Below are 16,188 nucleotides of genomic sequence, written 5' to 3'. Positions count from 1 at the left end.
TGAAGTAAGTCAGAAAGAGAAAAACAAATACCATATGCTAACACATATATATGGAATTAAAAAAAAAAAAAGGTTCTGAAAAACCTAGAGGCAGGACAGATATAAAGACACAGACATAGAGAATGGACTTGAGGACATGGGGACGGGGAAGTTTAAGCTGGGAAGAAGTGAAAGAGTGGCATGGACATATATACACTACCAAATGTAAAATAGATAGCTAGTGGGAGGCAGCCACATAGCACAGGGAGATCAGCTCAGTGCTTTGTGACCACCTAGAGGGGTGGGATATGGAGGGTGGGAGGGAGACACAAGAGGGAGGAGATATGGGGATATATGTATATGTACAGCTGATTCACTTTGTTATAAAGCAGAAACCAACACACCATTGTTAAGCAATTATACTCCAATAAAGATGTTAAAAAACTAAAAATTTTTTTTTAAATTAAAAGACTAAGAACCTCCAAATAAAATAAAATTAGCCTCAATGATATGTTCAATGAATTTTAGAAATTCTTGTTGATGGTAAGCAAGATGAGTACTATACTACACCTAGACTGCCTTCTCCCTTGCCATCATACTCTATCCTAGTTTTTGATTATTTTGCAGAAACTCCTTAGCAAGTTTCTCTTCCTCTTTGCATCTTTCAGATGTTGATTCATACAAGGCAAGGCATGTAGTAGGGCCCCCAAAATACTTTTTTGATGATACATCAAAATACATTGAGGATGAATCCTTAACTTTGTAACCTACTAATTTTTCTAATTGGAAAAATTAGTAATCTCTTTAGAAAGACTCTCTGAGATTGAATTAAATGACAGCCTGTCAACTTTGAGCCAGGAGGAGTTAAAAGAGAAAAGTAGAAGCTAACTTGATGCTGTCTCCAGGTTAAAACCAGAAATAAAAGGCAGTTCAAAGCTTTGAGAAGAAGATTTTGGAAACTATATATTGTAAGGGTATTCAGGATTAGTAAATTCTCCATATGAGTTTGCTCTTTATTGGGAAAAACTAATTTATTTGACTGCAGGGAGTTTAGGCTGCAAGGTCCCAGGGAACTGAAGTCAGAATCCATGTGGGGAGAAGATGGAGGGAAGCTGTCCTAATCGCCTACCTGGAAGGACAAAGTCTAGGTGTGCTAGTGTCTGCAGAGTCCCTGGAATGTAGAACACCCTAACAAATTTTAGTTTCTTCTATAGGCCAATAAGGAAAGACAGAAATAATTATCAAATGTAAGTTCTAAATAGGATAAGATATTTAAGGGCAGTTAACATTGATATCTTCCCTTATTTGATTTTAATGTTATAATTGAAATTTATGAGGACATAGTTCAGCTAGGTGTGAATTCAAAGTTTCATTTTTAAAAGAGTACTTTTTTTTTTTCCTTTCATTGTTGTCTAAATCACATTTAAACAAGTAGTGATATGACCCAGCAGCCTTTGTGGAAAAATAAGAATAAAATGTTGAAATTTCAGAACAGACTCCAACTGGTTCATTGACTCTGTTTCACCATGGAAAAATCACTTAACCACCCAGTGTCAGTTTACCCATCTGTGAAATGAGAAGGATAATATTTTCTTATGGGGATGTTTTGAAAATTATTTTGCAAATGTAGTGGATAAAATTGTTGCAAGCATCACTGCTCTTTTTCCACTTTAAAGAAGCAGACAGTATTATTTATGTACCAGTTGATAGTCAAATTGTCATCTGGGATGAACTATGTGTATTTATTAGCAGTTATGTGCTTTTTATTACTTAAAGGATCCCCTCCTCTCCTAGATTGCTTAGTTTATGCATTATGTCAATAACTGGGCACCTAAGCAAAATATCTTAAAAACATTCTGAGCTTCATATTTATGAGCTGCTAATCTGATATCTTTGGTAATTACTCCTTCCTTCTGTTTCAGCTCATGTTTTCTCTGATGTGGTTTTTCACCTCACCTCACTTCACAAGATTGATAGTTCTCCATGTTTCCCTGCTAGAGGTCACCTCTGAGCTGAAGGCAAAACACATCCCATTCTGGCTCCCGTTGACTTTGAAGTCAACTATCAAAGAGTTTATTCCAGACATTGCCTAACCTCAATTTAAAAACTCCACCCTAAAGATTACAGGGAGATATCCTGGGGAGTTGCCATAGTGACTCTAAGAGGTTGGCACTGAGGAGACAAAGCTACTGATAGCAGATTTTTATACTTGATAGGCTTAATTATATAACGTGGTCATGAACCTCTGTGCTTGTGTCATTTAGGTCTGGAAAGAAATTTTCCCTTTCAGGCTCTTCTCTCTCTTATGGTGCCAATCAACGGGCTTTTTGGTAATAAGATTCTTTATGCCAATAGCTCCAGCATAACCTCAGGTGGTGCTTGTAGTAATGACAGAATCATTACAAAACTAAAGAAGAAAAGGAAAATATATTTCATGGGTGTGATTAAGTTATCATAATGTTCTTGCATATGTAAATTATCCTTGACTTAATAAACTACCTTGCTCCCATAATAATATTTTAACCTGGCTTTAGAAAGTCATTTTTTTTTACCCATGTTGATAATTGTTATCAGACTTTGCAGAGTTCATCTCCAGATCATCTTGCTGCAGTGAAATTTACATATTATGTTGCTGTGTGCAAGAATTTTGTTTTAACTTTAGAAGTGCTTTTACTAAGTAATGTTATTACATGAATTACTTTAATAAATTAGTATAACACTTAGGAAGATAGAATTGATTACATTCTAATGATATCCAAATTGACAATGGTCATTTATAGATACATTTTTCCTTGATTTATAAAAGAAATATATATGCATTGGAAAAAACATCAGGAAACTACAGAAAGGAACAAAAAAGAATATTGTCTCTATCTCCTGGGCTAGAGTAATCACTTTAAGATTTTGATGGATATTCTATAAGATGAACGTTTTTTGAAGAATACTTACATTGTTTTCTCCAGCACATTTTGTATTTCTCAAAACAGCTACGTCTACAAGAAACCCTGGTGAAATAGGATTCTTTTTTTATTTCTTCTATCAGAAATTGAATCTAAAGTTCTAGTATTCATATTTTATAGGCTTTATTCAGGATTATAAAAGCTACAAGGAAACTATTTTACCTGTTTCTTCTGCTGCTTTTAAAGAGTTCAATTCATCCAAAATTATTATCTTCAAAGATAACCAGGTCTAGCACCATATAATTAATGCAAGGCCAAGGGAAATTAATGATAATCATGTTACTATTTAAATATAAATCTTCATGTGTGCCTAGGAGGAGAAGAAGCTTTTCTGGAGCATGTGAGGGAATATAAAGGAATCCTAATGGTATGTCAAATTGTCGTCTTCTGATTAAGGGTTTTCAATTATGTTTTGCCTTTTTGTAATATATAGTTTTGCTGTTGTTTGGTTGTTTTAAATTTTACTTGGAATGAGGAGTTAATTCCACATAGCTCTTGGGAAGTTAATCATTTTAGAACTTTCTTTTAATCAACCTTTTCTTTAATCCCCTTTTAGGCAGCCAAGGACAGTTTCCTCTCACACAGAACGTAACAGTTGTTGAAGGTGGAACTGCAATTTTGACCTGCAGGGTTGATCAAAATGATAACACCTCCCTCCAGTGGTCAAATCCAGCTCAACAGACTCTGTACTTTGATGACAAGAAAGGTGAATACATTTTCTTTTAAATGTTTTAATCATATTCTAAAATATCCTAATTATAATGAATTTATTTTTCTGAGATGATTCAAATTATTCCTTTTGATTACCAAACTGCTGCTGCTTGTACTTAAACATGTTAAATATTAAATACTTTAGTTTGTAAGTCATAAACACTAAAGATAACCTGTGTCAACTTTTTAATAAAATAAACAGTTCTAATTCTGTTTCAAAAATAGTTTTATGCCTTCTCTTAACAATTATCTTCTCTCAAGATATCACATGATTTTGTTTTCTTGTAGATGCCTTTCGTATAGATTGAATATTTTTTCCCTCACTCCTGGCAATAGGATATATTATTTTTATTACTCTTAGTTAAAATATTTAGAAGACACTTTATGATTTTGGAAAGTTCTGTGCTTTCTCATGAATTCAGTTTGAAAGTAAGACTTACAGAAATGATTCCAATAATAAGTTTAAGTTACTCCATGTTTCCAAAATAAACTGAAATTAAGTAAGAAGCTATATTTACAAGTTGAGTTGGACTTCAGTGATTAACTGGGCTTTCTAATTGGATGATAGATTTTGATTAAACATTTTTAGAGAACTAAGGCAATTTATGTTGTATAATTCAAGCAAACAACTAAAAATGTATACTGAATTTCTAAGCCGTCATCCATTGTTATAAACATTGGGAGAAAATGAGTTCATAAACTGTAGTGAAAATATGGAGCTGTTGCTTTAGGTAAGTTTAAATTATATAGGATATAAATATCTGTATAATAGCTATTCAGCATGGTCTTAATTCTGTGGCCTAATTAGTTGACACATAAACTTAACTATGACAGAGGGTTAGGAATGCTAGCATTTGTTGTTCTGGCTAGCTCCCTCCCTCCCTCCCTCCCTCCTTTGCTTCCTTGCTTCCTTCTCATTCCTCTATGTCGGTACAAAAATTAAAGCTCAGGGATACAGAGCTCTGGTGAGAACTGACTTGCTAAACCCAAAGCTTCTCAACCTCAGCCTTATTTTACAATCATTTAAGATGCAATTAAAACACTGTGATACTGCATATGCCTGAAAGATTCTGTTTGGAAAGCTCCTGAGAACAACTGGGAGCATAATGTGAGATAGAAATAAGAACAGAGCTATGGATAAAGCTGTTAACAGTAGCAGCCACCTGTAGAAGCTGGTGCAATCAGTGACACAGACAACCCTTTCGTTTTCTCTATTGTTCTCCTGAGCAGTTGTCACTTGCACAACACGTACGGGTTACTCTAGTCATGCTAACTCACGCTAAGCCTCTGCACTTAGACTCTGGCACAATTTAGCATGTTTGTTTGCTCGAGATAAGCCTTAGGATTGAGGAGGGCTAGGCAGGTAAATGCAGACAAAAAGACAGTATGGGAAAATCGTGATATGAAATCTTTAAAAGAAATGCTTTTATTTTCAAACCCTTGCATTTGAGGGACATCACTGTCAAGGATCCCTTCCACTACATGACAAGGAACCAAACCAGGGACTTGTGAAGGAACAAACATGTTAGTTTGCCATTTATGAAAGGTTTCTTTATTCAATGCTTTTCGTTATTCTGTTGCAACTGATTATTAGAACCACAATAGAATTAGAAAAAGTCTAATATCAAAAATAGAAACCTGTTATACTATACACACACACACACACACACACACACAGACTAGCTTTTTACAGCATAACTCTAACCTGTTAAGGCAATAAGGAAAGAAAAAATGAAATAAAGCAAATGCATGCTTCAACAATTCATATGATCAGATGTATCTAGTATTTTGTAGCAGTGTAAAGATACAGGGAGATTGCTAAATATCCCAGATATAACATGATGGGTTTTTCTCACCATGATTATCCTTCAGAAAAGAGGGGCTTTCTCGAAACAAATTCTTTACAAATCTAGTATTTTATTTGAAAATAAAAGCATTTTATTTTAAGGATTTCATATCACAATTTTCCCCATACTGTATTTTTGTCTGCATTTACCTGCCTAGCCCTCCTCAATCTTAAGGCTTATCTCGAGCAAACAAATGTGCTAAATTGTGCCAGAGCCTAAGTGCAGAAACTAAGTGTGAGTTAACATCACTAGAGTAACTCTTATGTGTTGTGCAAGTTGCCAACTGCTCAGGAGAACAATAGAGAAAACGAAAGGGTTGTCTGTGTCACTGATTGCACCAGCTTCTACAGGTGGCTGCTACTGTTAACAGCTTTATCCATAGCTCTGTTCTTATTTCTATCTCACATTGTGTTGCCAGTTGATCTCAGGAGCTTTCCAAACAGAATCTTTCAGGCATATGCAGTATCACAGTGTTTTAATTGCATCTCAGATGATTGTAAAAATACAGCCGAGGTTGAGAAGCTTTGGGTTTAGCAAGTCAGTTCTCACCAGAGCTCTGTACCCCTGAACTTTAATTTTTGTACCGACATAGAGTAATGAGAAGGAAGGAAGGAGGGAGGGAGGGAAGGAGGGAGCGAGCTAGCCAGAACAACAAAACAGGTGCTTCTCATTGATATTACTGTTGCCACTAGGAGTCCCAAAAGGCATTCTGAGTAGCCTTTCATGCTCTCTGGAGACCCAGGTCTCTGAGGGTTCTGGCTGTAAGGGCTGAACAAGTATCTCAGGATGGTGGCCCATTGGTTCAACTAGAACTGGAAAAGTCTTTGTTGTTTACTTGGAACAAAAGAAAAGCATGCTGTGAGTAGGCAGTTGATGATCAGCTAAAGGAGACTTAAGAGGAACCCCTTTTCTTAGGAGTTTCTCTCAAGGAGGTTAAATTGTGAATATTCAGGAATTTCTTCACAAGGGAGATAGGTGTCTGGGGGTAATTGACTAAAGTGAAGCTAATATTGTAATATTTTTTATTCAGGTGAAATAAAGAGGAGGGCAGTGAATTCAGGCTTTTGCTACCTTGAGCACATCTAATGTGATCAGTAGCTTTCTCCATTTACAACTGGAGAAATTGAGAGTCAAACACTCAAGGAAAATTTGTCCACAGATGTTCAGCGAATGACTGGTAATGAAGGGATTGGAATCCAGGTTGGCCTATGTTAGTTTTAACTAGAATGCCCCTGAGAACAAAGGTGTCCGGGCACCAGGTCACTTTAAATATAACCCAAGTGGCCTCTGCCTTTGATCTTGGCAACTGCCTTTTAGTTAAAGAGCATCAGTTATTTTCAAACTGTTGAAGGTGTATATACAGTAAGACAGAGGGATACATTATAGTCAGCACTGCCCAACAGAACTTTCTGTGATGATGGCAATGTTCTATATCTGCAAAACAGTTCTGTAGTCAGCAGTCATGTGTGGATACTTAAGTTAATTTTAAAATAATTAAAAATTTGTTTTTTAGTCACGCTGTCCATATTTCAAGTACTCAAAAGCCATGTGTGGTTACTGTTTTGGAAAGCACAGTTCTAGATGATGACTCACTCTTTAGATGCCAAAATAGACCATGTCCAATTCCAGCCTTGGCTGTAGAATATGCATTTTCCAACGGAGAAAACCCCAAGTCATCATTAAAATGTATCAAATATTCAATAAATGAAATTTTACTGTTTAAATTTCACAGATTTAATGGCGACATTGTAGCCTAGGAGACAGGGAGTCAGATCTGACTTCTAATTCTGCTTCTGACACCAACTGGCAGAGAAATGAAAGGGGCTCATCAATATCCCACCAAATCAGATGTTCTAGTCTTTGGATCAGAATTGCATTTTTAACAATTTCTCTATCTATTTGTTGTTTGCACCTGAAAACCAGAAATCATTAACCTATGAAGTAGATATTCAATTACAACTCCATTTCATTTCTGCATAGTTTTTGTATGAAGACTTCTTCTATAACACTTAAGAAACTGCAAATCTAGATAGAAAATAAAAATCAAGAGGAAGATTTACAGGTTCTTATGGGTCAGAGGGACCTAGAGCAAATGTAGCCACTTGTTATGGCCCTCTTCTCTTTCTTTTTACACAGATTTTACCGTATCTTGTTATAATTAGTAGGTAAGCACTTGGGATAGAGTGGGTATAGGGAGACAGGGAGAGTAGGGAGTCGAGTTCACTGAAACATCACATGAATGCTGTGTGGTATTTGGCAATAGAAGTTTTTTTTTTTTTTTTGGCAATAGAAGTTTTAAAAAAATCAATTAGGTCATTGTGTTTGTTTCTCTGCCGGTGTGGGAAAAAACAATTGAAGTAGTACAATCTGATCACTTAATGCTCAGGAAAGAACACTTCAATTCCTTCCTATTATTGACAGAAAATACTTTGTACAAACATCTCCAGGAGTGCATAGTATATGCATTTAACAGACGTATCTCTGTGTGCTTGTATATGTTTTTGTATAAAAATGTAAAATACGTAACGTTTTGTGATGCTACTACTTTATAGTACTTTTGCTTTTTTGCATTATGCTTCAAAGATTCTCAAGAATTTCTTGAAGGAAATTTTATTCCTGAAGGAACAAAAATAAAATTTTATTAAGGGCATAGCCAAAAAAAAAAAAACAAAAAAACGCTGGTGTTAATTATCCAATTATTCTGCTGATAATTTTACATTAATACTGGGGATGATGGGAGAGGAGCAACATGAATAACATGTCCTAGGACACGCAGTGATAAAGAGAAGAAAAATGAGATGAACCTGAAATGGAGGTACAAGTTCTCTTGGCTTCATGCCAGCCAGTGCCACCTGACAGTTTCTTTCTCCACAACTAGTTTCAATCAATGTGACAGTCTTTAAAATAGTAAAGATTAACTCAGTAAAGCAGGTGTTAAAGTGGTCAATATTACCCTTCTTTCTGCTTTCTTAAAAAAATAAATAAATAAATCATGTATAGGTTACACTAAAGACGTGAAATAAGTGATGGCAACTTACTCCATACTCTATAATTTTTAAATAACTTCAACATGGTTACCTTTTCTCATTGTGATTCACAATAACCCTGTATGGTCGGTATTCCCATTTTGTATATGAAGAAACCGAGGTTTGCAAATTTGAATGACTTGAGTAGTAAGTGACAAAATGATGATGAGACCCAAGTTTTCTTAAGACAAGCCTAATTCACTTCATGCTATACCATTCTGATAAGGACTTCATTTTATTGCTTTTTGGATTTTTATTGTTTTTTACATTTCTTGTGGAAAGTATCACTTCTTTTCGGTCTTTACTCCAAAGTTGCCATCTCAATGATCTCTTGAACACATCTCATATTTTAATAATTTCATTTTTATTGTAATAACAGATTTGCTAGCAAATGCATCCATATTAAATGAGTAGGAATCAGGTTCCCATTAGGAAATAAATGATACACTCGAGTTAATGAAGTATGAACACACTATTTACAGGTGTACAGGCATAATTAAGGAAACATGTCAAGATGATGCAGCATCCAGGAGCTAGCTGCAGTGGGAAACCATCCTTGCCTCTGAAAGGGTGACAGAAGGAACTAAAGCTAAGTTTTGGAAGAAGACTTCTGGTTAGAAGCTGAGACTGGTTAGGAAGAAGGATGTGTGGAAATATGTAAATTGACTTCTTTTTCCTCTTACCTTTTGATCTCTTATCAATGACTTCCATGGGCTGAGCCCAAATGGAAACCATAGGTCAAGGAATCCTAGGTAGTTTAGTCTCCCAGGGAAAATAGCAGGGAAGATAATGGATCTGGAATGATAAGCAGAAAGTAACCAGCACAACTTACCAAGCATAAATAGATATTTCTCCCTGTCTAATTTTCAGTAAAGATAATTTCTATCAAACACCTTGTGTCACTCTATGTTCACAACTACCTTCCATTGAATTGCTTCTTTTGGGGAGAAATAAGTTGCAACAATGCAGCACCTTTCCAAAACAGATTACTTTTTTTCAATGTTATATTCCTCAAATTTAACATACATGTTAAACTGTGTGCTATTAGATTTCTTAAAGAAATAACTTGCTTTTACTTAATCTGCTAATGATAAAGCCATTATTGTAAATTCTTACTAAGCATAAGCAAAATTTTCAGTTGTACATTATATGATTACTACCTTTATCTCTTTATGCTAGTTTAAAGTCCAGCAACTTTAGGAAAAACATAAAGATAATCATGTACACTATAAACTGTATTCATTATGTGGTATCTATAACAGTGTCAGGATTTGGAACTTTGACATTCAAAGCTACAAATATGTGTCTGAACATGATCAGCATATTTTAGTGTTCGAACATTTTAGAATTCAGCATTACTTGCATACTTGATATTATATTTTAGAGAGGCTAGGTTTCACTAATATTACTACTTTTTACAATATTTTTTGTATTTTTTTTGGCCATGCTGCGCAGCTTGTGGGATCTTAGTCCCCGGACCAGGGATTGAACTCACTCCCTCGGCAGTGAAAGTGCGGAGTCCTAACCACTGGACCGCCAGGGAATTCCCTGTAGTGTTGTAATTTAAAAATAAAAACAAAGGGCTTCCCTGGTGGCGCAGTGGTTGAGAGTCCGCCTGACGATGCAGGGGACACGAGTTCGTGCCAGGTCCGGGAAGATCCCACATGCCGCGGAGTGGCTGGGCCCGTGAGCCATGGCCGCTGAGCCTGCGCGTCCGGACCCTGTGCTCCGCAACGGGAGAGGCCACAACAGTAAGAGGCCCACGTACCGCAAAAATAAAACAAAAATTAAAAATAAAAACAAAATTTATTGCAAATAAATCAAATACCTCTGTGAAAATGACCAAATTCTTGAATTAATTCCTTTTAGTTATTGCACATTGCTGTTCACTACCGTTTTTTTTTTTTTTTTTTTTTTTTAGCAAAACTCCATATAGAGAAAAGTTATTTCTATAACATGGAGCTATTTTATTCTACTTTCTGATCATTAACTTATATATTTATTCAGTCTTTCCATTCAGTAAATATTTGGTGACCATCTACTGTGTGGTAGACACTGCACTAGGTGGTTTGCAGTTATTGTAGCTCATTGATTTTTGAAGAGTCTATTCTGTGTTCAATAGAGCTACTTGAAAGACAGCTTGTCCTGATTAAAATTTGATTTATTTTATCTTCCAATCATATATGTCTCTGGATACATATTTTATAAATATGTTTGTATGTTGGTAAGACATACAGAGTCAGCACATAATCAGCAATTATTTCAATGATTTTAAGCCATCTGGAGAATACCACATTTTATGGTCATGGCAGTAGAAGTGAGATGATGGCTAGAGTCAGACTGGGTGGATGGTCAACACCATTGTGCTATCTATTTCCATCTCCCAAAACAATAAAAAAAAAAAAAAAAGTAAGCAATGACCAACCAGCTTCTGGGTAATTGCCTTGATATCTTTTGTGATACCTCATATCCTCAGTTTTGGGAATTAATAGTCATTAAAGATAACAGGCATCACTAAGTAAATGTTCTTAATATATAAATATCTAAGCATATTTGATATTTAAAAGATTTCCAAGTCACAATTTCCGTTCAATTCTGTGAATATTAGTGAAATATTGCTATGTCCCAGGAATTATGCTGGTCATTGGGGCCCCTAAAATAAATAAAACATGAATTTTGCCCTTAAGTGGCAAGTTATCATATATCATCTATACATTGGCATGGTGGAGGGTATAGAGGAACAGTATTGGATCAGGCATTTTACAGGTAGATAAATGTAATTCTACTTGTTGCATAATAAGCCTCATTGTAGAGGATACAACATGCCCAAATAATTGATAAAAATATCCTACATGAGTCTAGGAAAAACCCTGACTTGAAAATATACATGACCATAAAGCAGAAACTAACACACCATTGTAAAGCAATTATATTCCAATAAAGATGTTAAAAAAAAAAAAGAAAATATACATGACCGAAAACATACCTTTTTTGATAAAATTATTTTTTAAAGAAAAAATTGTAAATAAACTATTGTGTGCTATTTGTCTAATATATGAAGTAACAGTGTACTGTACAGGGACCTGATTTTCTTGTGACATACTGATATGGTCTCTATGTTGAATAACCTTTTAATCAGGATCAGCAGAGACACCATGGAGAATTTAAGATATTCTAACATTTTTTAAGTAAGTTTGAAAATAGCATTAGCATTATAGGTCCTTAGTAAGTATAAGAAAATCTTAACAGTATCAAAAAATACTGTCTATAATGTATAAGTTTAATTCTATTTAAAATTACATAATTTTGATTCATACCAATATAATTCTATTTTAGATAAAACAGTGTTTAAAGTTTTACTATTTAATTTTTTAGTGTGTTTTTCCCATTTTGTATTTTTTTAAATATTTTACGTCAGACTTTGAGAGAGTCATATCCCCCTATGGTGAATCTATATTGTAGAAATGGTGCTAATTTTTTTGTTTGAGGCTAATGAAAACTTAGCCCTAGAACACTGACATAAATGTCATTCTACTCCAAAACTTAGAATCACTGCATTTCTCTGTTCTAGTTTTAAATTCCCAGGAGAGAGAAATGAATTGGTTCAGCTTATACTAGATGCCTCTACTGTGCTTTAAGGTATAACTAGAGGTGTGTGGCCATTGAGTCCAGCAATCACTATAATTTACATCCTCTACATTCGACGAAGGCCCTGCTCAATAGGCTCAAATATAGAATCTAGGCAGAATATTCTTCTGTCTTGATAGAATATGTTTTATGAAAATAATTATAGCATTAAGTACAAAATGAATAAGAAACCTCATTTAAATATTATTACTTGGGTACCCCTAATAAGTGCAGCCTCTCTTTAATCCCAAGGAGCATTTTTTATAAGTAACTTGGAAATATTGGTCTAAGTACCAAAAAAGGAGGAATAAAAACGCATATGGTCATTCATGAATGGTAATACTAATTAAAATACTATTAAACTATTAATTTATTATGGTTAAAAATTTAATGAGTATGATCTTTTCAATTCACTTGGCTTTCTTCAATTATTTTAGTTATTTTCTATATTTATAAATACTGAGTGTTTCTCTTCCTCCATGCCTCTTCAGGTGACATTTCTCCACTATTCAGACAAGATAATACAATTTAGAAATACCTTTTTCTGAATAAATATTTTTAATGTTTTGTTTTATATTATGTGAGCATGAAGAGTTATAACTTAAAGTACTCTGCTTTCCTTAATTTATTATTTCTTTAGCCCCAGCAGGCTCTTGTGAGTGATCCTTGGAAACAGCAGTAAATGAGCATTTTGTAGCACTGTGAAATGTAGGAGGCAGTGTTATTTTAGTACTGAAGTGTGGGTGTTTGTAAGAATTAAGTCTTCTGGTTTTATGACTGTTTATGTTGAGACTAGTAGGTGGACTCAAGTACAAATGGGAAATGGGGTAGGGGGAATGCTGAGTGATTGGTCTGTAATATTCATTTTAACATTTTAGAAAGAATGGTTGTAGTTTAGAAAGAAGGATAGTAGTATGAATATAGATGTAACATGTTGTGTTTGGACTCTCAAAACCCTTTCATATATGTATAGCCCACCTGTTTTTTAATGCTGAAAATTGCATGGTGTGAGATTGAATGGGCTATTTCCTAAATCTTGAATTATGATAAAAATATCTTCTAGGGACCAGTAACTGTGTTCTCCTATGGAGATGATAATTGGTTATTAGTCGCTTATTTCTTTGTAACTTAAAATCCTACCTCCTAAACACTTGCAAACATTATAGATGCGTTGGTTAGTTGAGGTTTACAGACTTGCTAGTCAGGGCAGCTACATTTGGATCCCAGTTTCACTATGAATTTGTATGTGGTCTTGAAACAACCTTGACCAATTACATAAACCAATCTCAGTTCCAGCTTGTAGGCCTCTTGAGGCCAATGGGTTGTAAAGGGCTACCTGCTGCTGTGTCCAGGTGTACAGGCTGAAACTCTTCTCAGAGTTTGTTTTGTGTTTTTTGAAATGTTTGAAAATTGATACTGCAACATCAAACAAAAGAAAAAGAAAAACAAAGGTCTGCCATTGAAGTCTTAAGCAGTTTCTATCTAACAGGAAGTTGACATCTTTAATACTACCTTTAGCCTGAAAGTGGCTGTGAATGGGTGAATACCTGAAATAGACCGTTTAGTTACTGGAACATAAAGCAGAGACCCTGTATTTGAATGGTAATATTTAGCTTCACCATTTCCTAGGTGCTGTAACTATGTTGAGGGTGAAATGCAATGAAGGTTTCTAATTTGGAGGCTGAGTTGCTACCCTCAAGGCTTTGGGGAAAAGAACGCGAGTTAGGATGAGAGAATTTAGGAGGAAAAATAAAGTTCGCTCCCTGCCCTTCTTGCCTCACTTCTGTTTAAATTTTTTTTTATTGAAGTATAGTTGATTTGCAATATTATATTAGTTTCAGGTATACAGCATAGTGATTGAATATTTTTATAGATTATACTCCATTTAAATTTATAAAATATTGGCTATATTCCCTGTACTGTACAATATGTCCTTGTAGCTTATTTATTTTACACATAATAGTTTGTGCCTCTGCCTCACTTCTTTTTATGTTGAGTGTGAGTTCCTATGGTGTGAGATTTTCATAAAGAGATGTTAAGGCTCTCTCACCTGAAGAGCTACCACTGAGTCCACGTGACAAAGAGTGGCACAGAGCAGGAATGAAAACCAGTCCTGGTGCCCCAACACTGGCTGACTGAACTGATTTCTTTGCTCCCTTCTATATACTGATTGGTATCTAGCAAATCAAAATGCACATTTCTATTTTGTTTATTACCTCCCTACTAGTTCTAATAGTGTTTTGAACTTCTTTGGGGGTTTCTCATTGTACTAGCCTGCATTGTCTACAAATAACTGTGCTTCTGCCTTTTCAATAGCTACAGCTCTACTTTTGTTTGCCTCCTTAGCATATCAGCTATAGTATACATCTTTTTAAAATTAGAGAAATAAAAGAAAAAGAATCAGTACTTGAACAGCTATGGGAAAGGAGGCTTTGGGTATAGAGGGATGAAAGGAAGATAAAAATGATTTTAGCAGCTAAGATGTGATGTGATGATAACCTGGACCAAAAAGAGAGCTAAGGAAATAGAAAGAATATATTTGAAAGGTATTCAAACAAGGAATTGACTAGGCTTGGTCAACCAAAAATTAATTTCTAGTCTTCAAGCCAGGAGCAAAGGAGTCTAATTTTGAGTAGCCACACAATTGATTACATTATTAGTCTACCACCATCTATTTATGTCAGAGGAGTTGTGACAAAGAAAGTTAACTTTAATTCTCAGTTTCTAAGGGATTCTTAGATTATAGATTCAAAATAAATTAATATATATCCATTTACTATATCTTTACAGTTTAACACTGCATGTACCTTAAGAGTAATTAAGATTCTGCCATTCATTCAATAACACTTACTGAGCTGCTTTTTGCCAAGAGTTATTGTAGGCTTTCTGAATATAGCAGTGGACAAAACAGTCAAAACTCCACCCTTGTGCAACTTACTTTCAAGTAGGAGGAAAATGACCATAAGTAAAATAATTAAGTACATATGTATTGATAGTTTGTCCAAGGGTGATGAATTCTATGGAGAAAAAAATTTACGAAAAGGAAGAGAGGAAGTACCGTTTTAAATAAGGTATGAGGGAAAACCTCATTAAGGAAGTGACATGGAAGCAAACACCCAAAAAAGAATAAAGAGCTAGTTAGACATGCAACTGTCTCTGGGGACAGAGAGCAAAGCAGAGGAGTGGCCTGAAATGGATGCTCTCTGGGTTTTTTTGAAGAGGAGCTCAGTCAGTATGTGCAGATCAGAGTGAAAGCATAGAAGAGAAGAGATGAGGGCTGAAAGATAAGGATGTGGTGAGTGTGAGCAAGTGGGACCTTGTCGGCCATTGAAGGATTCTGGCTTTTTCTCTGATTAAAATGAGAAACTATTGGAGGGTGCTGAGCAGAGCTGTGAGGTGATCTTATGAACATTTTAACAGTATCACTCTGGCTATTATGGGGAGTACAAATTGTGGTTGGTGACGGGGGATGGGATCAGAAGTGAAGAGACCAGTTAGGAAACTATTGCAAATAAACCAGGCAAAATATGAAGCTGGTTTGGACCAGAAAGATCGCAATGAACGTGATGAAAATAAGTGGACTTCTGTGTGTATTTTGAAAGTATTTTGACTAGCTGATGGCCACAATGTGGGGTGGAAGAGTGAAAGAGGAGTCGCATATGACTTAAAGGCTTTTGGTTTGAACACCTGAAGTAATGAATTTGAAAAGGAGATGGGCAAGATTGCAGGGGCTGGGGGTGGTGACTATTTTGGGGTAGGTTCTGATTTGGCCTTGTTACATTTGTGCTTATTTGTGCTACACATAGGAGAGGTTATATAATAAGCAATTGGGCATTTGAGTCTGGAATCCAGGGACTGATTCAAGTTGAAGATCTTAAACATCGAGTAGGCACGTGCCATCAGGCTGGATGAGTGGTCTAGGGAAGAGTGGTCCAAGAAATGAACCCTGGAATCTACCACTAACAACAGGTTAAGGAGGTGAGAAGGAAACAGCATTTGAATCATGAATTTAAATACTCTTTTCTTTTTTTTTTTTTT

At 35.3% G+C, this 16,188-nt stretch overlaps 1 protein-coding gene across 4 annotated transcripts in view; it reads left to right on the top strand.

Moving 5' to 3' along the window:
* Positions 1–16,188, top strand: part of CADM2 (cell adhesion molecule 2) — a 1,069,757-nt gene that overhangs the window by 818,968 nt on the left and 234,601 nt on the right. For all 4 annotated transcript variants that reach the window (XM_067739196.1, XM_067739197.1, XM_067739195.1 and 1 more), the window contains one exon: positions 3,496–3,645. In XM_067739196.1, the coding sequence (XP_067595297.1) occupies positions 3,496–3,645 (150 nt within the window). The remainder of the gene's footprint in view (positions 1–3,495; positions 3,646–16,188) is intronic.

This window comes from Pseudorca crassidens, chromosome 5 (assembly GCF_039906515.1).
Source record: "Pseudorca crassidens isolate mPseCra1 chromosome 5, mPseCra1.hap1, whole genome shotgun sequence".
Lineage (NCBI taxonomy): Eukaryota > Metazoa > Chordata > Mammalia > Artiodactyla > Delphinidae > Pseudorca > Pseudorca crassidens.
Note: the sequence above shows the minus strand (reverse complement) of the source record. Positions and strands in the feature narration are given on the sequence as shown.